The sequence below is a fragment of the Urocampus carinirostris genome, chromosome 14, assembly GCF_059441175.1.
Source record: "Urocampus carinirostris isolate Australia breed hairy pipefish chromosome 14, RoL_Ucar_1.0, whole genome shotgun sequence".
Taxonomy (NCBI): domain Eukaryota; kingdom Metazoa; phylum Chordata; class Actinopteri; order Syngnathiformes; family Syngnathidae; genus Urocampus; species Urocampus carinirostris.
The window spans coordinates 30,072,994-30,100,176 of NC_142362.1; the positions used below are offsets into that span (position 1 = coordinate 30,072,994).

At 36.4% G+C, this 27,183-nt stretch overlaps 1 protein-coding gene across 1 annotated transcript; it reads left to right on the forward strand.

The window, feature by feature from the left end:
• Nucleotides 1-27,183, forward strand: LOC148353153 (uncharacterized). Its single transcript, XM_088353519.1, has 12 exons — nt 1-169; nt 3,228-3,527; nt 9,516-9,764; nt 9,839-9,973; nt 10,007-10,118; nt 14,889-14,944; nt 17,361-17,651; nt 22,184-22,432; nt 22,520-22,630; nt 24,208-24,264; nt 26,546-26,686; nt 26,762-27,183. Exons 1-12 carry the CDS (start codon nt 118-120, stop codon nt 27,181-27,183), a joined length of 2,175 nt encoding a protein of 724 aa, XP_088209645.1. The 5' UTR covers nt 1-117.

A 27,183-nucleotide genomic window follows, 5' to 3' on the forward strand; every position in this document is an offset into this window, starting at 1 on the left:
CGAGCTTTTACCTGCGCCACCTCTTCAAAAGAGACGTCAGGAATCACTTTAAACATTGCTTACAAGTAAGAAAACTGTTCATCTTTAGATATACACGTTGCAAGATAGTCCTTTATAATGGCTTTATGGCTTCTGCTGTTTTTTCTTGGAAATCTACATTTTTTTGTAGGTAATGTCTTGATTTCTTTATTTCAAGTGATATTCCAGCCTTTGCAAAATTCATTATACCTGTCGACTCGTAGAGTTGGAGAATGGACAGTTATATATTTATTTGTAAGTGTGAAAAGCCTTTCATTATTGTCCTGTTTCTTTGAGGTACCTTGCAATGCTCTTGCAATGTCAAAAATCGTTCATTTATTACATTTACTTTCTGTCGAAGCTTTTAACCTCATAAACATAAACATCTTTGTTGTTCTGATTTATTTGAATCAAGATATTAGGTTAATTTTAATATGCCTACTCATCAGTTTTTTACGTTAAGTTATTTAAATTCTTAAAACTGGGATATTTGAGCCGGATATTTTGCAGATAAAACAAAGGAAGCAAATTAAATAAATGCCAACTTATTAGCATAGTGCCTCAACAAATAAATGTTAAATTCCCAAATATTGTAAAAGGATTAAGATATGATTTATTTTTACTTCATAAATGAAAGAAGGTGTGTTGTTACAAACCTTTCACAGATGACAATCTTGTGGGTTTGGTCTAGCTCCAACATACCTAGATCTTTAGGGAAGGTACATTAGATGTTGTAGGAATGCAGTCATACCCTTTTTTTAGGTAATGAACCCTTTGCGACGTATTTGTTTATTTTTATCAGGCGAGTACCCCTTAACTGGAATCTAATTGTGAAAATTTATAAATAAAATACATTAATTACATTAAAAAGTAGGATTTTAAACATATGACGTATTACTAATTTGAATTTAATGTTCTATGTTAGGCAGGACAGCGGCTGAGTGGCTGTGGCACAGATCTCAGGTCCTGAGTTTGAACCTTCCTGTGTGGAGTTTGCATGTTCTCCCCATGCTTGCGTGGTTTTACTCCGGGCACTCCGGCTTCCTCCCGCATTCTAAAAACATGCTTGTGAGGTTAATTGGATGGTCAAAATTGTCCCTAGGTGTGACTGAGTGAGGGAGTTGTCTGTCTCTGTGTGCCCTGCAACTGGCTGACCACCAATTCAGAGTGTCCCCTGCCCACTGCCCAAAGATAGCTGGGATGGGCTCAAGCACCCCCAATGACTCTACTGAGGATAAAGGGTGCAGATAATCGATGGGTGGATGTTTTATGTTATGAAAAAAAAGTCCATTGGAAAAACTAAGTAATAATTAAGTGAAATATTTTTTTTTCTAAATTTACTATTAAAAATTATTTAAAGTAACAATGATAATAATCCTACTGCTGATTTTATTCTCATTTTATAAAGTCAGTTAGTTGAAAGTTAGTGTTTGCCATTTGTTGGAATTTTTATTATTATTACTATTTTTTTGCTTTAGCAGACTCCTTTTTACCTTTTTTAGAAATGTAATACGTGAAACGAAAGGTGAACAGATAGAAAAAAACATTTTTGGGAGACACATAATTAATGTATATTATATAGCCTCTTTGGGTGTCATAGTAGGTATCTGTTCTTAAAAAAATGTTAAATACTAGTTTAGTTATTGAGAAGCTTTTAAAAAGTGAAACCTTTTCACTGTTAAGTATGTTTTAACAATGCCCAACTGAGTTTGAAGAGCATCGACAATTTGTCTTTTTCACCGCCCCTATCTGCTTTTACCTTATTTTAGCTAAGGAGTTCCAGCTGCAAAACACATTAAAAAAAGGGGAGGACGGGGCGTTCATTTTAAACTCATCGTCACAGTTTTTTGTTAGTGTAGCGTGAAAATGACAAAGGTAAGAAAATGCCTGTCTCAACTACAGTCCAAACACTAACCCAAACCCCCAAAAAGTTTATTCGAGCGCTTCTAAGAATTGCACGTACATGCACGGCCACTAAGGGAGCTTGACAGAGGCTGCAATGATGACTTATGCCAAATTTATTTTGTACTGGAATCAACATTACTGGCGGGCAGTGTTGGGCACGTTACTTTTAAAAAAGTAATTAGCTATAGTAACTCACAACTTCCTCCGAAAAGTAACTGAATCAGTAAAATAATTACTCCATCGCAAAAGTAACCAGTTATCAGGGAAAGTAACAATTTCTCCCAATACCAGTGTATGTATGTCAAATGATTTAATATTTTATGAGCAGTTTTTGAGTCAGTTGAATAGAAAAGAACAGAAACATACTGTAGTTGTGTTACAAATCTTGTAATATTTATTGCAACAGGTTTTTCCTGCACTTGAAGTGCAACAAAAATAAACAGTAAGCAATATTATAAAACAACGGTCAGCAGTGAACAATATTAAGTGAGTTTAACAAATTGAATAAAGAAAAACAATGGGAAAAAAGAAACAAAAGGAAAAATACAATGACAAAAGGAAAAAAGAGAGCTACAGGAAGAAAGAAGCATACCCTCACATTAACACTGTAAAACACCGAAAATACAATTCAAATATTCATAAATTTACAACAAAAAAAGAACATACCAAATAATTTTAACCTTTTTAAATGCTCAACAAATTAAAATCAACAACTGCATATTGGCCAGTCGTAAGAGAAAAAAGGTGTCTTGAAGGGAACCAGCTGTTCGTTGGTGGGGAGCCGGCTCCCTTCGTTCACTTCCAAGAGCCGCCTCATAGAGATGCGTTTGCGAAGTGCATGGGTGAAGTAGAATTCCCCTTTTCTTTCGGGAACTATTAAATACTATATTCATAATTGCTAATTTGCTATCTAACTATATGATAGTCGCTAATATGAATGGTGACATGATCCGATATCTAGACGTAAAACAACTTGGAGGAGATTTGAATGGATTACAACAAAGATCGTCAAAGGATGCAAGAATGCTTTTAGACGGATTTTTTTTTCATCGGTCAACATTTTTGTGTGTTTTGGAGTAAATATTTTACATGATTGGATTCCCTGAAATAAAAATACTATGTTGGTGAGGAATATTGTAAGAGTTTTGGGTGAGTTTGACCTGCTTTATAGTTTCAGACTGATTGTGATGTGACATTATGATGACAGGACATTTTTCATCAGCAGTCTGACAGCCCGTTGGAATGTTAAGCGGATAATATAAAAAAATCTTCTTTAAAATCTTTGTCTATGCTTGTCTACCCAGGCTCTTTCTTTACAGATTCCGAACAGGTTCCGGAATTTGTACTCAGAGGTCATGAGATACACTTGGCGCCACCTTTTTGGGAACAACCTGATTACATTGTGTGGTTACATGATGGCAAACCCGTGGTCTTGTTTGATTATGTGGGGGAGTTAATATTCCCTGAATACAAAAACCGGGTCACTCTGGACCCCAACTCAGCAGAACTCACCATCAAAAATGCCACATATGGAGACGGTGGAGATTATGATTTACGGTCGACCATCAACAATCATCACTTAAAGTTCAGCATTGTGGTTATAGGTAAGTTTAATTTTCCAACTGAGCTGGGATCAAGCCAAAAAAGTTTGTCATCAATTTGGTTTAGTGAAAATTATTTTATTAACCTGTTAAATGTGATTCAAGTCAAGTCATGTCACATTTATTCATATAGCCCTTAATCACAAAAATGTCTCAAAGGACTGCACAGGATTACAATGACACAATTACCTGATCTTAAACCAACATGCGGACAAGGAACAACTCAAAACCCCAGCATGAGGAAAAAGAAAAACCCTGAGAAAGGACCTCACATTATTGATCTTAAAGTTTCCATATTCAGTCCAGACTATTTTACAGGTATTTGTTTTACAGCATTGGGGTAATAGTATTATGGACGTGTTACCAAAGAACTGGTATTAGTTACAGTTAGTAGTTACTTAATTTAAAAAGTAATTGAGTTACCCCCCAGATTACTGACACCAAAAAGTAACGCGTTATTCTGAAAGTAGCTATCTAGTTACCAATTACTGTATATACTCATATTGAAGCCAACCCCTAAAACAGGTCAAAAATAGCCACATAATTAAATAAATAATAAAAAACATGTACAAAGACAACTGGAAGTGGTGATCCATTCACTTTTATTCGCTTATCAATCTTGGGTGGCTGCAAACAATTTTTTAGCCGAGACACTGCACATCCAATTGTCTCTGGGCCTCACACCATTTAAAGATGTCCTTCTGCATTTCTGGTTACAGACCAAGACGTTTTTTTTCCCTGCTGGTATGGTGTATTGTAAAAACAACGTACAAAAAAGGCCTAAATTCAGCACACGTTTATCGTCAATTCTGTGCTTACAATAGCCTCAATGATTTTTGGTTAAGAGAGTTAAGAAAGTGAGAGGAAGAACGGATGAGGTAGTGATGGAGGAGCAGAGTGGTTTCAGGAAAGGAAGAGGATGTGTGGATCAGGTGTTTGCAGTACGACAGGTGTGTGAAAAATATTTTGCAAAAGGCAAGGATGTTTGTTTGGCTTTCATGGATTTGGAAAAGGCGTATGACAGGGCCGATAGAGAGGGGTTGTGGCAGGTGATGGTAATCTATGGAGTGGGTTGAAAGTTGTTGGAAGCATTGAAGCGTTTTTTTTTTTTCGTGAACAGCAGAGCATGTGTAAAAGTAGGGAGTGAGACAAGTAAGTGGCTCCCTGTGTTGACTGGTGTGAGACGGGTGTATGATATCACCATGGCTGTTTAATGTGTACATGGATGGTGTGGTGAGAGAGGTGAATGCAAGAGTATTTGGCAGAGGTGTAGAGATGATGAATAACAGTGGAACAGTGTGGCAGGTAAGTCAGTTGTTGTTTGCAGATGACACAGCGCTGGTGGCTGATTCTGAGGAAACATTGAGAAGGTTGGTAATGGAGTTTGGAAGAAAGTGTGATAGGCGTAAGTTATGTGTGAATGTTGGGAAGAATAAGGTGATGAAGTGTTCACGTGATGGAGTTGGCATGATGTTGGAAATAAGGTTGCATGAACAGGTGCTGGAAAAGGTTGAAAGCTTTAGGTACTTGGGTTGTGATGCGGCTGCAGTTGGTGGAATGAAGTGCGAGGTATTGCAGAGAAACAAGGAAGCAAGGTTTTGGGAGCCCTGAGGAGAGTGATGAGCAACAAGAGTATGAGTATGGATGTTAAGAGGGGACTGTATGAGAGTGTGATTGTGCTGACTGTGTTGTAAGGTGCAGAGACTTAGGGCCTGAATGCAGATTTGAGAAGGAAATACAATTTTTTTAGGATGAAGTGATTGAGGACTATGTTAGGAGTGACAAGATTGGATAGATTGAGAAATGAGACAGAACTGGAGTTGTAGTGGAACTGAGCAAGCATGTGGATAAGAGAGTACTCAGTTGGTTTGGACCAGGGGTCGGCAACTGCTGGCATGCGTGCCACTGGTTAACCAGTGGGTTAACCAGTGGCACGCGAGCGCAAGGCCAAATAACGATTGTTTTTTATATTTTTAAAAGCGCATTTACCTGAAATTTAGACATCTTCAGTTGCGCGCCATGTCATGTAAAGGATTTACGTTAGGCTTTACGTAGGTATTTCTGTGTGAGTTTGCCCGGTGTTATGCCGAGAAATGCACCCCTGCCGAAATTTGCATCCCATGACATTGGATCATTTCTATTAGAAATAAATGACACAGTTGCTGTGCCAATGTTAGGCAGAGGAAGATCTGTTTGCACAAATAAAATACAAAATACAATTATTGACGTCTTACCTCTCGTTTGTCGATGAGAAGAAATCAAACACGTTCGTCTCCCGTTTATCTGTTGATGATTTAACAGTTCATTTCAGCATAATAAGCTTTATGGTAGAGTGCATAACAGTTTCAATAAGAGCGATTTGAGTAGAAAAAGGCTAAATAAACACGTTACATGCTCAAAAGTGATCTATATACGGTGTGCATTACCGTTCGATTGCATTCATGGTTTAAGTTGTATTACATTCCCAACAAATGCAGACAAAGTGGTTTTTGTTAAATGTTCGCCATTACATTCCCGAAAGTGATATAAAAGTGAGATAAAACGAGGTAAAAGTGGTTATAGTAGCGGGAGTGACGTGTGCGCGCTCCCGCTACGGGATGCAAATTTCGGCAAGGGTGCATTTCTCGCCATAACACGCCTCCTGAAGCAAAAAGATCGCGCTCTCTCCAGCGTGTGTGTGCGTGTGTGTGCGCGCTCGCCATCTGCATTGCTGCTGTTATTTCAAGTTTTGATATTTTCTGCAACAAGATATCATTGATGAATTGTATAGTAGCTGACCATATTACTTGTTTTTTTTGGTTGTAGTTTATATTTGATGAAGAAGGGTTGATTCTGGTTAATTGTTGTGTTAAAAAGTTGAAGTCAGAATGGCTACAGGCCTTTCCACATGTTGTTCACATTCATATTTTAGTTACCGCATTTTCCGCACTATAGGGCGCACCGGGTTATAGGGTGCACCCCCCCAAAAAGATTTTTGGTCCTATATCTTCCATACATAAGGCGCACCGGATTATAAGGCGCTACAATGTGAACGTCGACAAAACAGTCAGATAGTTCAGTCCAATTTATTACCCCCTTAACATCCCGAAAGCTTGCAAAGAAGCAAATACGTGTCGTAGACACGTGCGGATGCGGTGTCCCTACGATGTCACTCAAATGCATCGTTCCAAATATCATTCGGAAGGTTAAAGTCTTGGGATTCAAGAAATGCCAACCATTCCTTAGTTTCTATTTTCTTTTTCGCTCGCAACTTTACTGTGCATATGACAATGAACACTTGGAATTGAGTTTGATTTAAAAAAGACCCATCACAGAAACATCGATATCACTCTAAAACAAGATACTGGGAAAATATATAGCCGGAGTAGCTCACCGAAGTTGTTGAGTTTAATAATAATGTGCAACCATGGTCCTTTTATATCCGTGAGTGTAGTAAATCCAGGAGAGTAAAATATTTACTAATACAGAATAGTAAAACGTGTTTTATCTATGCCGTAGACAACCAAACATGCTATTCACATTCATCTTTTTCGGCCAATTGCAGGCTCTGTTTTGCCCCTTTAGCCTATGCGAGCCTGTAAATGATAAAAAGGATCCGCCTCCTTTACCTCCGAATAACTTTAGCCAATAGTGATCGATTCTAATGATGATTGACACATTGGCTTGGAAATGAAACGCCGGCATATGTATCCCATCATACAGCGCGGACGACTTCGCCTTCGGGGGAAAATCTAGTCGGTGGCTGCTTGCCTCAGTTGCAAGACTTTGCGACCTAATATAGATCCATATATAAGGCGCACTGTATTATAAGGCGCATGGTCAGTTTTTGAAAAAAATAAAGGCTTTTAGGTGCGCCTTATAGTGCGGAAAATACGGTAATTGTTACAAGAATAGTGGAAGATAAACAGGTCATTTATACCAGTGTGCCGCTGGAATTGTATCTTTCCAAAAATGTATTCAGTATTTTTGCACTTTTTATATACTTTTTATGTACTAATTATCTGCTCTTGAGGTATCACATTACATTTAATAACTTAAATTGTTTACGATTGTACTGTAAAAATGAAAAAATAAAGCACATCATTCTTTTTTATATTAAATATTATATTCTTCCTTTTATATACTAATTATCTGCTTATGAGGTAGTACAGTGAAATATTTGACACAACTTCATTTTCAAACATTTTCGACAGACGGTGTGCCACAGAACTTTTTTGTAAATAAAAGTGTACCTTGGTTCAAAAAGGGTTGAAAAACACTGAGTTATATGATTAAAATGTCTATCCATGTTGTATATTTGGACTGGTGTAAAATGACAGCTCAGTTGGATATTAAATAAATGTTTTGCGAGATTTACAAGGACATTTGAAAGTGGCACTCCGCACCGAAAAGGTTGCTGACCTCTGGTTTGGACACATGGAGAGAATGGATGAGGAGCAAATGTTGAAGAGGATCTACAGAGCAGAAGTAAATGAAAGGAGACCAAGAGGAAGGCCGCGATTGACGTGGATGGATGGTGTTATAAGTGTACTGCAGGAAATGGGTCTAAATATTGTTGGTGATAGGAATGAGTGGAGAGGTGTTTTAAAAGGATAGTGGGATGTTTAGACGTGTTCCAAGGGATGGGCAGGGCACCTGTATGATGCGGCAGGGGTAAACCAGTGAAAGCTGTCGGGCCCCGCTGTTGAACTGAAGAGTGTGTTGTGTCACCCAGACCCGAGTGAAATGGTCATTTTCGTGTGTACCGTTTCATCTGGAGGGACGAAAGCATGACGGACTTGGGTGCCGAGGTGCCTAACTTGTTTGGGTGTTTGGGCATTTGGGTTGGGCATGGTCCCAAAAAATTTTATGTGTATTTTTTTTCTACTTTTTCCCTTTTTTATTTTTTTTGTTTTTGTATGTTTGTCTTGCTGTCTCGAGGGATATGACCAGGGTAGATAGATAGATAGATAGATAGATAGATAGATAGATAGATAGATAGATAGATAGATAGATAGATAGATAGATAGATAGATAGATAGATAGATAGATAGATAGATAGATAGATAGATAGATAGATAGATAGATAGATAGATAGATAGATAGATAGATAGATAGATAGATAGATAGATAGATAGATAGATAGATAGATAGATAGATAGATGGATAGACGGATAGATAGACGGATAGACTTGCATATAAGCTGACCCCCTAAAACTTCTTTGAAATAGACACATGATAAAGGAAATAGAAGATAGAAGACAATTTGTGCACTAACTTGTGGAAACAGTAAACTATTTATTTTTCTTGGCTTGTGCAATTTTTAGAGCTTACAACTGAACACTTCTTGACAGTCCATATATAGTTCGTATCGGAGCTCCAAACTCTAAGATCTGACTTTCCATTTCCGGGTACTGTTTATGTGCTCTATATGCATGTTTGGCCTTATGGTGCAATTTCCAGTGATGTTATGTGACATACCCTATCCGCAATTTCATCATTTTATTATAATTCTACATTCGGCTTAGATTTGAGTATATCTGGAAGACAAAATATCTCTTCGAGGAGAATTTCATCATATTCGTACTTAAGACCACGCTGCCATAACTATTCAGTTGTGTGCTAGGTTGGTAAAAATAAACATGCCCAACACACAGCTTGCATGGCTTGCATGGTTGTATGTGAAAACATTAGTGATACAGGTATAATGAGGGGGTCACTGGACAATGCAATTCATGATCTGCATAAAATAGGTGGCGAATATAACGCTGTAATGCATCATGTAGAAACGACGGGAGTTACAAAATTGTATTAATAGCGCCGTAAATTATTGATTATCGATAAAAGTAAATGTGTTGGAGGAACGCGATCCTTTGTAATGCGGTAGTCCAAACACTGATCATTGGTTACTATTAAGGTCTATTTACTTCTCTGCTACCCTTGTTTATTCCATCCATAGCAATAGAGAAGAAACATATTGTGAAACAATTAATATTGTATGTTTATTTGCAGACAAAGTAACAAAACCCAACATTTCCTGTGTGATGACTAGTGCGAACCAGGCGACGCTTGTGTGCACAACAGACTATAAAAATCAGCATTTGTTGGAGTTCTTTTGGAGCACAGGTGGAAAGAAACACCAAGGCCCGAACCTAACAATAACCTTGATCGATCGCTACGATTCTCAAATTTACCGTTGCGTCGTGAGCAACCCTCTGACAAATGAATCGGCCTCCTTTAGAGCCAGCGATTGCTTCCAAGGTAATACTGCAAAATGTATATTTGTTATTTCTTTGAAGTGTCTAATGAGACGATTGAATTCTGTATCCATGCAGGACAAACAGTTACAGGACGCGACATATTCATCATCGTTGTGGTATATGTGATCTTAGCTTTCGTCATCTTATTCATCTTTCAGTCTATACACCAAGGTATTTATTACGAAACAGCACAAAAACGCGCGAATGATTCGATTTTTTTCACACGCCACAAATGTTTACATGCGTTTTTCTTATTCACACTTTCCCTTTGTCAAGCAATGATCATTATGTCAAATTCTCGAGCTCTTTTTCACCCAAAATGTAAATTAACTTCTCTTTTTCCATACAGAACATTTTGACTAGACAATCATAACAAAACATTCCAAGGAACTCTTCATCAACATATTTTGCACAACTCTGGCAAATGACTTTTACCCAGCCTGTGACAATAATAAATGAATTCTAATCTCACTGGATCCTTTTTTCTCATATTTGACAATTTTGAATGTGTGTCTCATTCATCACCTAAATTATATGATCAGCTCATCAGTAAGATCTGCAAAAGCCTGATGATAATCTGCCCGGTGGACTAATGGAAAACGAGCTTTTAAGATATGTTGTCCATCGAGCACTGTTGACTGGCTTCTCCCTGCTTTGTATTATTGTCATTGAATCGACACACTATGGTTTGTTAGAGAAAGGCCTGTTTTGATCGTTCCAAACTGACAAAGACAACAGACTCTTGGGCTTGATTTTAACAATGCGTGAGAAAGCAAGACCAAGCACTGACACTACCTCAGCGATTTTCCGGTGATCAGGGCATTTTATTGACAACGTTTGAAGCACTATCACGTGATAACAACACATCATATAGTCAGCCCCTAAAAAGCGGTGTCCCAAAAAGCAGTATTCTTGCAAATGTAGCACCAATGCTTTTAGCCCGAGGGAAGAAAAGCCACTTAACTAGTTTCAGGTTTGATGAGTGCTAAAAATTACCAAAAGACTAATTAATTACAAACACCAGAGTCAAAATAAATTTGAACAAAGGTCAGCAAAATAAATGCACAACGGACAAGACAATAAAATACATTTAACATAAATTAAAAAACAAGAACACTCGAACTTGGTTAAGGATGTTAAATGCAAAATTCTCAGTTTGGTTTTTGTTTAATAGCCCTGTTTTATTTCTATATCAGTGTAGTGATTGTTCATCTTGACTGATTTCGGTCAATGAACATATTATTAGTCGCAAAATGTATTTATATGCGCACCAACTGGTTTTAGGAATTAATCTAAATCTGTTTTCGTGTAAGAATTTCAAGCTTTACAATAATACACTTGACATTTTTGTGGTAATTCAAATAAATCACTAAAAGGTTCATCAAATAATCAAGGAAAACACTGTTCTGAAGTTCTTTAATTTGTGGGATCCCAAATCTATGGGTATAACTTGTTCCTCAACCTTCAACAGTCCACAGTTGAGATCAGAGGAATGATTTAATTTATTCTGCGATATCAATGTGGAGCTTTATGTTAAATATTTGTCCCATTCTTGCTCTGTGTAGTCATCAAGATTTCCAATCGTCTAAAACAGCAAGGAATTTTCCTGGGAGGGAAAAAAACCCGGCCAAAATTTGTCTAATTTTAGGTTTTCCGTCCATTGTGAATCACACCGCCCTCAGATGGAGTCAAAACGAAGAAAAGAGAAGATTTGGTTCTTGAAAGTGATGTCTTGCTAACAATTGTTTTTGAAAATCTCAGGTCCTGACTTCCAGCTACCCTGGCGTCTGTGAAAAAGGTTCTATAATGTCTATGATGTATTTTTTTCAATTAAAAAAAAACACAAAACAATCAAATTTCAACTCTGTTACATATCTGTAGTAGTTTTGTAGTATTACAGTAGTCTTGCAATTGTTTCATGATTCTTGTATTTTTGTAGTACTACTGTAGTATTATTTTTTTAGTAATTTTGAACTACTTTTTTTGTATTTCCAAAGTTGAATTTTTTTGTATGTCTGTCGTATTTCTGTAGTATTTTGTAGTATTGCTGTAGTTGTATGTTTTCAGTATTTCTGTTGTGATACTTCTGTAGTAGTTTTTCTGTAGTAATATTTCTCTAGTAGTGTTTGTATTATGTGGTGGTATTTTTGTAGTATTTCTGAAGAAGTATGTTTTATGTATTTCCGAAGCAGATGTTTTAGTATTTCCATAGTAATATTTTTGTCGTGTTACTGAGTTGTATTTTTGTAGTATTTCTGGGTAATGAAGCTAATTGTAAAGAACTTTGGGAGGTCGTCAGTGACTTGAAAAGTCCTATATAAATGCAGACGATTTACCAATAATTGAAACCTATGCTATGCACAAAATAAACTGTAATGACATATTTATATCAGTAGAGGGTAGCATATTATTGATTTTTGCCCTTTATATCCTGCAGATAACACTGCACATTTTTTGTCCGAGCATTTTAAGCCATGATCTAAAGTGAACCACTCCATAAAATCAAATATTACCAAGATTACCTGGGCCAAACGCAGATTAAATTTGGCGACCCCCTATTATTTGATCATTTGCATACCTACAAGAACTTATTCTATGCTCTACTCAGGGGGTGGGCAACTTTTTGGAGTCTGGGGCCGCACTGGGTTCCAAAATTTGGCCAACGGGCTCATCCTGGAGATCCATCCAATTTTTTTCATTTATGAATAAATATACAAGCAAATATTTCCATGTTATATTTCTTTTGAAATGGATTAGTTTCATCAAATTGGTTTTAAAACGATCACAATTAAAGCAAAATCATTTATTAGGTCCTGGTTTTAAGCACTTCATTTGATATTTTCTTTTAAAGTATTAGTGTAGTTGTATTTTTTTAATGTATTTCTGGAGTCTGTTTTTTTCCCTTTTTTTGTACTAAAACTGTTATTATTGTTTTATTTTTGTAGTATTTCTGCAGTGTGATTTCCATAGTGGTATTTTTTTAAGTATTTCTGGAGCATTTTTGTTGCATTTTGACAGCATCCTTTTTGTTTCACACCTGTAGTATTTTTGTAGTATTAATCTAGTATTATTTTTGTTGTATTTCTATGGTAGATTTTGTTGAAATTGTTTTAGTATTCTAGTATTTTTGTAGTACTACTCTACTATTATTTTATTTTAGTTTTTTTGAACTATTTCTTTTGTATTTCCAAAGTGGATTTTTTTTGTATATCTGCCATATTTCTGTAGTATTTTGTAGTACAGTATTATTGTAGTTTTATTTTTGTAGTATTTTGTCGAATTTCCATGGTAAAATTTTTGTAGTATCACGCGACCCTAATGAGGATAAGCGGTACGGCTAATGGGAAGAGATGAGACTGTAGTTGTATGTTTTCAGTATTGCTGTTGTGATACTTCTGTAGTAGTATTTCTGTAGTAATATTTCCAGGGTTGGGTAGGGTTACTTTAACTTGATTACTTTCAATTACTTTTGGATTACTCCAATAACAAATATGCTAATGAAAGACAAAAGAAACTAAATATGAATAAAATTACTAAATTTTGTGTAGGCTTGGGGAGTAACGGAATACATGGAACGGCAAAAATGATGTTGGCAAAATGTTTGGATTCATTTTTATTTTGTTTCTGTCGCATTTTATGTTAGTTTTGCCGGAGATCAAAGAGATCAAAGACAGGAGAAAAAGCTTACGACGTGTTGTGAGTCATCATTTTATTCATATTTAGTTTATTTTGTCTTTTATCAGCATATTTGGTATTGCAGTAATCCAAAAGTAATTGAAAGTAATCCAGTTAAAGTAACCCTACCCACCCTGAATGTCTCTAGTAGTGTATTACGTGGTGGTACTTTTGTAGTATTTCTGAAGAAGTATGTTTTATGTATTTCCAAAGCAGATGTGTTAGTTATTCCATAGTTATATTTTTGTCGTGTTACTGGGTTGTATTTTTGTAATATTTCTGGGTAATATTTCAGTAGTGGTATTTTGTGTGATAGCATTACTGTAGTAGTATTTCTGTAGTATTTCTATCGTACATTTTTGCTTTTGAAAGCAAAACAATCTATGAGGGCCTGGTCCTCAAGAACTGTATTTGAAATTTAGTATTGTAGAATTTTTGTTGTATTTCTGTAGAAGTAAATTTTGTTGTAGATACAAAGTTAACCTGCTCTTGGAGGCCTCATAGTGGTTGCGGGGCCCCAAGCAACCTCTTAAGTCGCAGGTCCACTGACAGTGACAATATTGCCCCTTTGAAATTACTCAGAAGAATCACTTTCAACATTGTTTTGGGAAAAATATTTTATTGAATAACCGGATCGGTTGTTTTCCTTTCTTCCTTCTTCTCTAGGACTCAATCTCCCACCATACATTTCTTGGGGCGCTTAAAGGGACAGCGTTACAAAAAACACAAACATACAGACACCAATATTACTAATTTATCGACTTCCAATTACAAAGTGTCTTGGATTTTACAGTTACTCGAAATTCTTGTTTTTAAATAATTCAAAATAATACACGGTAACACAAACACGTATGCATGATATCCAGAGACTAAACTGTAATAACATTTGATTGTCAGTAGAAAGCAGTGTTGAACCATTTTGTGCCATGGAGAAGGGGGGAAGGTATGTAAATAAATTGCTTTAAATGAGATAAATATCAACTTTATTAAACTAAATATCATGTAGTTCAATACATAATAATGAATTTTCACCGAGCCAACATGTTTTTCCCCTTTACAACAAATTCTCCCAAACTACCAGCTAGCTTTGTGACGCAACTTATTTAACGACTCTTCAAATTAAAATAGTTTGTACACACAAGAATTACAAGCAACTAGTATGTAGATAATAAATTATGTTTTATTGATAATATAAATATCAACGTCTTCATCTAACCTTTTTAAAGTATTTAACTCGATTTCGAGCTTCTATGGTTTGGATTATTTCTCTTGCAGTGAAAATGGACCACAACTGAAATTCAGGTGTCGCAATACCTGGGCAGGACAGTTTTACGTTTTACATCTTATCTCGCGTTTAAACTTAATGTTCGTGTTTTGTTTGTAACCACAAAGTCGGGTGAATATTAAGTAACAATGAATTAGTTGCATAAAAGGCAATGTTTTTGTCGAGTTTATTAATGGCCCACCAAAGTCTCCTGGTGTATTTCTTCGGTACTTACAGTTTAGGTGAGTTCTGTTGTTGATATTTTTTTGTCTTGTAATTGTTATGAAGTATACATCGTGTTTCTCTTTTTTAGGTGCTAAAAGTGTTTTTAACCATTTGCTAAGGTATTCGTACTTCCATTAATATATAATACATATGGGGTCCAGTAATTGTACAATAGTTCACTATCACAACAGCCTAAAAAAAGCCAGCCCGACCCTACTAAGGATAAGCGGTGCAGATAATAGATGGATGGATACATATATATATATATATATATATATATAGCTTTCATTCTGAAAAAAAAAACAAGTACTGCATATACTACTATATTAGTACCGTATTTTCCGCACTATAAGGCGCACCTAAAAGTCTTATTTTTTTTCAAAAGCTGACCATGCGCCTTATAACACAGTGCGCCTTATATATGGCTCAATATTAAATTCGCAAGGTCTCGCAACTACGAGAAACAGCCGCCGACTCCATTTTTCGCGCTGTGCATACTGGGAAATATTAAACGATTGGTAGTTGCCGGGGCTCGTGTTGTATTTGTTTACTAAGTGGCAAAATGGCTACCCCATTAAACTGCTTAATTCATATTCAACAAATACAGTATTTGTCTGAATCCAGGGTTATGACTGGTGAAGATGTAAAGCACAATTTACCTTAAACAAACGCAGAATTATTCAGAATGTCACGTTTGAGAGAGAGAGAGAGAGAGAGCGAGAGAGAGAGAGAGCGAGCGAGATTCTCTTTCATACGTGCATTTGTATAAAAAATGGCTCCTGTTAAGAGACACGCGTACAACGCCGAGTTTAAACTCAAAGCGATCAGTCACGCAGCACAACACGGCAATAGAGCGGCAGCGAGAGAGTTAAACTTAAATGAATCGATGGTACGGAAGTGGAGAAAGGATGAAGATAAGCTCCGTCAAGTAAGGAAAACTCAACAAAGTTTCCGTGGCAATAAAGCAAGATGGCCAGAGTTAGAGGAGACACTTGAACAGTGGGTTGTTCAACAAAGAGCGGCAAGCAGAAGTGTCAGTACGATAACTATACGTATGAAGGCAACAGCGCTGGCACAAAAACACCGGACGTGTTGGATGGCCCATTCACTGAGATATGGTCAATTCGAACACAGCAGAAGAAGAATTCGAGGGATTCGTCGATGAGGAGCTTATAGAGTGATCTTTGTTTTTCTTTTGTGTGTTTACGTTTTACATTTTACAGTTATTATGTTATTGCTTTGCACTCGTTGTTTTTGCACATTACGAGTGTCACTTTATTGCGATTGCACTAACGTTTCATTTAAAATAACAGTATCAGACGTTTTTTTCTTTGCGTGTTGACTAAATGGACAAAAAATAAAATGATATGTCGATGTTGTTCAAAGATGTTAAAGATGTGTCACGAAAATGCTTTACCTCAGAGAAAATAATAAAACGGCTGTTTATTTATTTTGGGAGTGAATGGAGTTGTGGAAAGCTTGTTTGTTAATAAAGTTTGACCTTTTTGAATGGTTTGTTGACATTCCCTTGAGCGTGGCAACATCTAGAGGTTGCATAAAGTAACTACATTCTCTACTGTAGTCAAGTCGTCACATTTATTTACCGTAAATAGCCCTTAATCCCAAAAATGTCTCGAAGGACTGCACAGGATTACAATTACAAAATTGCACAATTACCTGATCTTAAACCAGCATGCACTTATAGCGCCTTATAATGGGGTGCGTCTTATGTATGGCATAAGTTTTAAAATATATCATTCATTGAAGGTGCGCCTTATAACATGGTGCGCCATATAGTGCGGAAAATACGGTAATACAAATTGTACAAAAATACCACTACTGTGATACTATAATACAAAAATACTACTACAGAAATATTACAACTGAAATACTACAAAATTCTACTACAGAAATATTACCCCAGAAATACTGCTAAACTCAAACTACAGTAATACTACTTAAATACTACGGATATACTGGAAAAAAAACTACAATGGAAATACGACTCCAGAAAAACGTCAAAATTATAACTGCTTAATACCACAAAACTAAACATCCAATATGCTGCTTACAACAGGGAGCAAATATATGATCTTGCTTTAATTGTGAGTGTAAAACTATACTATTGAAAGACAAATATGAAGAAATATCACATGTATCATGAATATATCTATTCATGAACAAAAGAAATTGGATAAGTCTCCGGAACTGGCCCCTCAGCCACATGTTTGGAACCCAATGTGGCTCCCAACTACAAAAAGTTGCACACCCATGTCATAGAGACTTGAGGGATGTCTAAAACCAAAGTTAGAAGGCAGAAAACGATGTTTTTGGCAAATGAAGAATTGAAGATAAGGATTCAAGAATAAAAGGTATCTAACTCTAGTCTACCCTTATTTGTAAGTGTGATTTCTCCCTCACTTCTTTTCCCAGTTTGTGCTCGGAGTCCAAACTATGCACTCAAAGGTCAAGTGATAAACTTGGTGCCATCCATTTTTGGACAACCAGATGGAATTCTCTGGACTCACGAACGCAAGAAAGTGGTTTTGTTTGACGGCATGGAGGAATTTGTCTTCCCCCCGTATGAGAACAGGCTCACCTTGGACTGGGCCTCCGCAGAACTGGCCATCAAAGACGCCGCGTACGAAGACAGTGGAGAGTACGAACTGGAAGTGGACGTGTACAAGCAAGTGCATCGATCAAAGTATAAATGGGAGGTTATTGGTCAGTTTATCACATGTTTAAAAACAAATAACAAGCATGGTACAGTGGTACCCCCTTATAAAAGCTTTCTTCATTCCAGGATCGTGCTAGTGTAAGGAGCAAATTTTCCCCATGTGAAATATTTAAAAACAAATTGGACTGTCCCCGACCTCCCAAAAGCATCAACGTTATGCAAAAGGCTCTGAAACATATTTTCCTGATCCTCAAAATCACATTAAAATGGTAATTAAAGATACAAAGAATACTGTTGTTGAAGATAAGACCAATTTGTTGAATTGTCTCATACGTGTTCAAAGAAATGCAGAAATCAAAATGACATAAGAGGGAGTTATTTTTATTGATACACAATTTCAACAAGAGACTCAGCGAATCAAAGATATGCGTGTGTCTTTATAGTTTTCAACATAGCACGTGTACCCGGTTTGGCCCCGTCCATTTTCACGCCTGAAGGCGTAGATGCCCAGGGTTCCGTCCTTATTTGGAAGTGTTTTTAAGTTCATGCCAGTTTATGTCACCTTGCCCTTTGCCGTTATCTGTTGTCCTCCGTTAAGGAGGATTGTTTATACTAATTCGTCCGCTGAGACCTTCCCGAGATGTAAACAACATTTCTCCCAACTGTAAGCAAGTCTTTCTACATTTCTTTCTAAATGTATGCAAATATATTCTACGAATGCAAGTTTATTTTCTACAACACTGTATTATGATAAATAAGATTATATTACCGAGTTTACTATGAGCACTTTAACCGGAGGCAATCGTCTTAATGAAGTTTTGCGTATAGAGGAACTGGATGGGTAAGGGTTTGGAGGGACGTTTGCAATGAAGAGTGACAGCGATCGCATACCTGTCAACCTGTACGTGTTCCTTTTTTTAACATTAAACAAAAAATTCAAAAAGTTAAATGGGGGAAGAATCTAGAACTATTTATAGGAATCACATCATTAAATTCACATATACTGTCAGATTGTTGAGAAGTAATCCTATGGTCTTTAGCGTTACTCGTTGTGGCAATTTTGTATTGGTCTTCTGAAGCTCCAGTATGTTTTAATATTTTTGTACATGCAAAAAACTTCCTGCTAAAGACTATATGCTAACGACTACATGCTAAAGACTAAATGCAGCTTCAAGCTTATAGTTACATGCCAACAGCTCCAGCTCCAGCCCCAACTCTCAAAATTGCCGAGGGAATTGTCTATTTATGAAGTTTTGTGTATGGAGGAAGTGGATGTGTCAGGGTTTGGTGGTACGTTGCAAGGAAGAGTGACAGGGATCGTATACCCGTCAACTTGTACTTGTTCCTTTTTTAACATTTCAAATTGTTTTAAAAAGTTATATGGGGGAAAAATCTAGAAATATTTATGGGAATCACATGATTAAATTCACATATACTGTCACATTGTTAAGAAGTAATCATATTGTCTTCAGCATTACTCGTTGTGGCACTTTTGCATTGGTTTTCTAAAGCTCCGATGTTTTAATATTTTTACATGCTAAAAACTTCATGTAAAAGACTATATGCTATCGACTACTTGTTGAATACTTCATGCTAAGGACTACATGCTAAAGACTACTCCCTGCTTCAAGCTTATAGTTACATGCTAAGAACTGCCAGCTCCAGCCCCAACTCTCGCAATTGCCGAGGGAATTGTCTATTAATGAAGTTTTGTGTTTGGAGGAAGTGGATGGATTAGGGTTAGGTGGGACGTTTGCAAGGAAGAGTGATAGAGCTCGCATACCATTCAACCTCTACGTGTTCCTTTTTTTTTAAAATTCAGATTATAACAATTTTCATATGGGAAACAAAAATCAGGCATGAAAATATCTCAACTTTAGGGGGACCCCTGGAAGATCCAAGGAGAAAATGTTTTGAGTTTTTCCAAAGTGAACTGGGCGTTTGATGTGGTGCGTTTGAATATTTTTGTGTGAAACACTTATGATTTTACGTCATTTTCGCGCTATTTTTTCACGATACCAGAGACAAATTTTAAAGAAAAGAAAAAAACAAAATTTCATCCGGGAGATATAAATGCAAAAAAAAGCACCACGAAGGGAACAACTCTGATGTATCTGATGATGAATTTGACTTTAAAAGACATTAAGTAAATACATTAAAAGCTTTATGGCGCTATTGTGTTCATAGTTGTCGTCCACAAATTATTTCAATCATGGCTGGATGTATTTATTAATGTTTGTCATTTTCAATGCTTAGTTTGAGCTGAGATAAAGTCAAACTAAAGTTTTGTACCGATTTTTTTTTACCTATTATACACAAGTAAATACAATAATTCCTCCACACCCGTCTCACCTTGTTAAAGTCCTTTCCAATTTTCATTCCTAAAAAATAATTCGGATCGTATAGGTCACCCTTAACAGCTGATGTCATCATAAATGGCAAAAAAAAAATTCTCAGGGTTCTACTTAGTCAGTCTTGCTTTGAGTGAATAGGTGCCGTGTTGTTTTTCTCAAGTGTATTACTACTTAACAAGTAGGAATTGCAATATTTAATAATGGGAGCAATTTGTGGAGCTTGACTGGTATGAGAACAGGAGACTCTTGATGATATGTGAGCACTTACTGTACACTTAAAATTAAAGTTCATGATTTCTGGATCCCTTGGTCATCAGGGCATTACTTCCTGTGGTGTATCTTCGGTAAGTACCGCCTTGCATCTCCCATCCCTCTCTAAGCTGTTTTTGGGTAGGGGTTTGCTCCCCCACATGAAACAGATAGTACTGTTTTTTATGGTTACCAGTAGATAAACTGATAAATGGACTGCATTTGTATAGCGCTTTTATTCAGTCACTGAAGACCTCCAAAGCGCTTCACAGTGTACTTTACACTTTACCCATTCACACACAGACTCACACACCGATAGCCAGAGACAGCCATGCAAGGCACCTACCTGCCTATAGGGGTTATTAGGGATTAGATGGAAAAGCGTCTTAATCTGACCCAGATACGCAGGTTCCCAGGGATCCTTGAAAAGTATTAAAAGGCATTAAATTCATTATCCCAAAAATAAGGATTTAATTGGCATTAAAATGTCCTAAATTCAATTTTCGAAAGTCTTGAAAATGTGGCGACATTAAAATATTTTGATTTATTTGAACTAAGAAGATTTGGTGACATTTATCTGTTCCCATTTTTTTTATAACTCACCGATTTACTTTATTTGCAACTTTGCGTGTTTTGTTTTTTCCATTCGTTTTTTGGTCAACTTGGTCTTAAATTTGATTTTAAAAGTCTTTTAAAAGACTTCATCATCTGGTTGCTGTCTTTTTCTGGTGTGAAGCAGACATCATTTTGCTCTTCAAAAATGATCTAGCGGTGTGCGTGTGACAATACGATACTAAATTCAAAATCACTGTGGAAAAACTCTTTCGTTCTAAAAATTTAGAGTTTGCCTGTTTTGTTCATTTTACATCGCACAATTGGGATTGCGTCTCCTGGGGCTTTCAAAATTTTCTTGAAAGAAAAACTTGATGATGTTACCCAAAAATGAAAACCCAGAGGCTTTTTCGCTGGGGGTTCTCAACTGGTCTGATTTCAGGACCCATCGTTGCACCCTAATGACAAGTTGTGACCAAATTCAAGAAAAAAAATCCTCTTCTCAAATTTAAAGTTTAAAGCAGAGCTCATAGATTTTTGTCACCTTTTCAATAAAAAATAAAATAAAAATAACCAGCAAAACCAAAACGACTTTAAGCACCGTAAATACTCGCATATAAGCCTACATCGCATATAAGCGACACCCTAAAACAGCTTTAAAATCGCCACATACTAAAAGAAATGAAAATGTTAATTAAAGTGTGTACTTAAACATCCATAACAATTTAATTATGTCATTAATAATATGAATACACTGGTGAAAAGCTAAACATGTAATCGTTGTCACTGTTTTCCACCTTTCCCTTATTACGAACTTGGGACTTTCCTGGGACCCATTATGATGGGCAGAAAAAGGAAATAAAACCAACAAAATCACAATAAAATTTGATGTGGTCCCTCTCAAACACAATCGGGACGACACCAATTGACTTAACAGCTAGCAGAGATTAAGCAGGGCTACTGTTAGGTAATGTAATCGACCCTCTGTTTTTTTTTCTTTCTTTTTCTTAGCATTAGTTTGCCAAGGCAAAGACCCGGAACTTACTAAAAAAACAGGTCCGTGACTCAGTTTTGGGTCCTTGTCCACCAGTTGAGAAACTCTGCTGCTTTACGTTTCATATATTTTTGTATCTATTTTCAAATCATTTATGCATTTTTTTGCCTGTAGCAGTTTGCATGGGTAAAACTGGGCGAGCCCATGCTGGGAGTGAGCAGTCACAAGCGGTCTCCAGTGGTAGCTTCTGGGACTGCTCGCGAACTCTATTTTCAGTTGTGTCGCGGGCAAAATTGTTGTTGCCAACCAAACTCGCATACCGAAAATCTCGTGTGTAGGGTTGCTCATATAAAGTGGTACCACTGTATTTTGAGATCGGTTTCATCTTATTATATAAGTTGCTTGCTTTATTTCATGTATTTGCTTCCAGACAAAGTACCCAAACCCAGCATCACTTGTGAAATGTCCGACGCTAACCACGCAACGCTGATGTGCTCAACTTCATCCAAACATCCCCGTTTAGTAAAGTTCATTTGGATCTTGGCTGGAAAGAAGCAGCCAGGTCCCAATTTAACGATAAGCCTCAGGGATGAACGTGACGATCGGGTTTACCGCTGCGACGTGAGCAACCCTTTGACCAATCAAACGACTGAATTTACTGCAAAAGACTGCTTCCTTGGTATTTAACACCTGGTTTATTCACATTGAACATCATGTGAGTGCCTCTTTAAGGATTCACAAAAGAGTTGTGCGGATTTCTTTGCAGACAAAAAATCTGCTGCTCTACTCGCCATCATCCTTCCTGTGCTTCTAGCTGTTTTCATCATTTTGCTCGTCTTATTAGGCTGCATCTTTCGCAGAAAACTTCAGGGTACAGGTAAAAAAACAAAAAAGACAAAAGCTACTTAAACAATGAGAGTACATGAAGTCGCCCATTTTTAAAGTTGATTAATACAGAAGTGTGTTGCATACTTTGAAAAACATTTCCTGAATATGTTTTAGGTAGGCTTTCGTTTTTATTTGATTGTTTTAGATATGATGTTAGATTTTACTAAATGTTTAATATGTTTTTTTTCCATGATTCTCATCTAAATCTAAAATATAAATAGGAGAACAAAAAGTATTCTGAAATGGGAAAATATTAAGCAAAAGAATAAAATGTATATATTATAAATAACATGCAAAATCTGTTCTTTAAAAATATACAGGAAAAAAAAATGTGGTAAAACAATCAATAACATACATTGATTGTAATTTTCTTATTTCCTTATAGGGGGGCACGGGGGGACGTTACTTTTATATGGATATTATCTTTCTGTTTTATATAATATTCTTTCCCTATTTTCTGAACATTTTTTTTATGATTCCTATTTATTATTGCTAAAAGAACAGACACTGAAACATGTTTAGAAAAAGGAAATAGATTTTGAAAAATAAAAATGCTGGGAAATATTGAAAATGTATGAATTACATTTAAAATATGTTTTTAAAAACTGTTCAAATACACCCTGAAAACAAACTAGATTGTACAAAAAAGTTGGGACATATATTTGATTTTTCTATACGTTATTTGGCGCGAGGCTGTGACTTCAACTTAAATACAGTATTACTGTATGATACTATTTTATTGAATATTGCTTCCCCGTTTCCTGGATATTATTTTTTAAGTGTACTATTTAATATTTTTTAAAAACATAAAATAAAATGAGAAGAATCGAAATATAATCAGAAAAGGGAAATAAACAAGAAAACAAGGAAATATTGAAAAATGATGTCTAAATATATGATACAGACTAAAAGAATTGAAAAATAAGGGATACAATCAGCAAAAAATCGGAAAATATATACCGGTGTGTGTACATAATATTAATATATATATATATATATATATATATATATATATATATATATATATATATATATATTTGGTAAAACCAAAACATTTACAAAATGGTAAAATGGTGTTTTTATTCTTGAAAAGACAGTGTGTGTTATTTTACTTCTAAATGTCGCTGTATGATGTAGTGCAACTGAAAATGAGTGATATAAAGCACAAAGAAGATCACAAACTACATGAGTCAAAGTGACCCAAACAAACCGTTTTACTTCTTATTATTTTAGCCCAGCCTTTTTGAGGCTCTTGGGTACCTGTAGAAGCAAGATGGCAGACAATTATGTCAACTCCCTTTAGGTGAAGCTCATCTTATGTTTCAATTGATGCTAATTTATTACCATTCAAGTAAATTAAAAAAGCACATTCATATAACGATTCATTTATTATTACTTGTGGTTTAAATCAATTTGTTTTTTTAGATTTGTTTCACATTTAGGAGGCGCTGAATAATATACAATGTTCCTTTAATTGACTGCTTTCTGCTTCCATTTTGGTATAATTGGTGCACAAAATTCTTTCTGCAAAAAAAAATGGTAATTTTCTCTCTTTTTTCCCCCCAGCATGTTTTGAAAACACAAATAAAGGGATATTTAAAAGACGACAAAGTACACCAGAAGGTAGGAATCTTCAACACTAGTCCATAAAACGACTTTACTGTAAGGCGCACTGGGTTCTAAGGTGCACACCCAAAGAATAGTCTTTTGACATATAATTTTTAGATAAAAGGAGGATTGGACTATAATGCGCATGGAATAAAGGTTACACTAAGAGCTAGCAGATTGATTAGTGTGTAACATTGCACATTTATTATACTTAATGGTATATATGCATGCAATTACTGTTGATAATAACTGCAAAACATTTGTATGCAATGAGAATCGAACCTGGGCCACGGCGGTGAGAACACCACTAGTGATCTGACATGTGGAAATGCATTTGATTTTATCTCATTATCACACTAGTCCTAACTAAGAAATGGAAGTTAGAGAATGGAGAAACCAGAAAATTGTCCTGAAAGATATAAATATACGCAAAAAAGCCCGATTAAGGAAACAACTTGTTAGTGTATCTGATGATGAATCGGACTTTGTTATTATTTATGTCTTTCAGGACACTTTGTTTCCACAAATTTTTAACATTCGTATTTGGCAATATACAAATAGTGTGATAATGAGATTAACTCTAATGCCTTTTCATATGTCACCTGTGCTTCTGCTGATGTAGTGGGTAAGACACGGCGAGCTTGCCACCGCAACCTGGTTTTAAATCCTGTTCCATACAATGTTTTGCGATTTTGGTCAGCAATGTTATTCATTTGATCGATCATCATATAAACATGGTAACATACCGTGAAACCTTGTGTAGCAACGCACACACATAAATACTGTGTACATTTCCAATAGTATCCACCACATTTTGTATATAAAGTACACCCGGTTATAAGACGCACATTCAAATTTTCAATTTGGGGTTTTAGCTGCGCCTTATAGTCCATAAAATTTGGTAATCTACAACTGCATTGCAAAAGCATTGCCCCCCCCCCCCAAGAGCTTTTTGCCATGTTTTAGGCTTCAAACTTATAGATAAAAAACTCAAAATATTTGCTAAGGAATTTAACAATCATTTTCACATTTTATATTGTACAAACAAATACAAAAATGAAAAGTAGGATTGCAAAAATATTGCCCCCCTTTGAGTTAATACTTTGTACATCCTCGTTTTGCAGTGATCACAGCCACGAGTCTTTTAAGGTGTGTCTGTTTCAGTTATGCACATCTCTAAAAATACATACCACCCCCTTTTTAACTCTTCTTTGATTTATTCATTATTTGCTTGTTTTATTATTTTTTTATTATTTTTTTATTGTTTAGTATTTTGTGTACAGTGACCGAGGATGTCTTAAAAGATGCTTTGAAGAAGAATGTATTATTTTTAGTATTATTATAATGTGATCATGGGCCTCTTGGTTGCATCTCTGATTAGAGGGACCAAAGGTTTAGAGGGACAGGTTTGAAGTTGTTTTATGTTCTCTCCAATTTTGTATTATTGCTCACACAGTGCTCCGGGAGATGTGTAACTGTTGTGAAATCTACTTGTTGTCAGGGAACGGGCCAGGAAGCAGAAAGTGTGAACTCAAATGCGAAGACGATCTGTCACTTTTAATTGGAAAATAAAAGTTGTCCAACACACAGGGACCAAAGACAAAACAAAACAGGCTTAAAGGCAATCAAAATTACAAACAAGGCATTTACTCAGAACAAACAGGCATGAACAGGTTTTCCTCATAGTGAAGCAATGGTCTGGCAACGGGCAGCCCTAAAAGGAGCGCTTAAGTATCCCACACGCAATCAAGTCAATCTGTCTCAGCCGGTGTCAAGGGGCGGGACGAGCTGGGTGCCATGACGACCGTGCAGGACATGACACTTGTAAACCATTCTTGCTTTGTACTTTCCCTCAACTTTATCCCGGCTTTCTTTGATCTTCATTATGCTGTCTGTATCCTTTCACAGACCTATCAGCCCATCACAAAGCCGTTGTATTTAAACTGAGATGTAATGACACACAGGTGCACTTTGTCATTCCTAGTCATTTAGTTCGACATTGGATCATTCAGAAGTCATCAGGGAACTTCTGTAGTCAGTTGGCTGAGCTGAGAGAACAGAGGGCCAATATTTTTACGACACCTACTTTTCAGTTTTTCCGTCGTAAATATTATATAATATGTTGGAAATATTTGGATCCAGTTTACATCTGTCACTCATGATGTGGATTTCTAGAAAATATTTTAGCTATAATTCTGAAGACCGAAATGTGGCAATTTGTCAAAAGATACTTGGCTGGGGACAGTACTTTCTGTAGGCACCGTAACTCCCGTTCTTTTGTCCCTACACGACGCAGGGTCAAGTCAGAGTGACGAGACCACATACTTCTTGGGTGGAGTATCTACGCTTCCATCCGATCAGAAGCTGCGTCCTCTGCTCCCAAGTGAGTGGACTGATCCTGTTCACGGCGACGAAGAAAAGCACAACGCATTAAATGGTAAAGTCAATCCAAATTAGGTGTGATCGTTTAGCTGTTAGACTGACTTTAATTTGCGAAAATGTCTGCTTTTAGGGTCTAACAAAGAGACAACTCGTGATGAAGAGTCTCATGCAAAAACTGGCGTATCCACTCCTTCCAATCTACCTCAGTCCCTTTTTACCTCTTCAGACCTGAACACTACAACTGAAAACGAGGATAACTCATCTCAGAAGGTCTCCGGAGATGCCATAAGTGATAAATGGATTGATGTGGGCTCATCTGATATTGACGAGTCCTCCTTAACATCTGCAAACGAGGAGGACCCACAAGTCATAAAAGAAGGATTTCATGGGCAAGAGCCATTTTCTGACATTACACAAATTGCATTGGAGAGTGGAGGTGAGGAACAGCGAGAAGGTGACTCAAAGTCAGATAGTGAGAATGCTGAATCGGCTGAAATCATCACAAATGATGATCAGAGTAAGACAGAGAACACTTGTCTGACTGACACATAG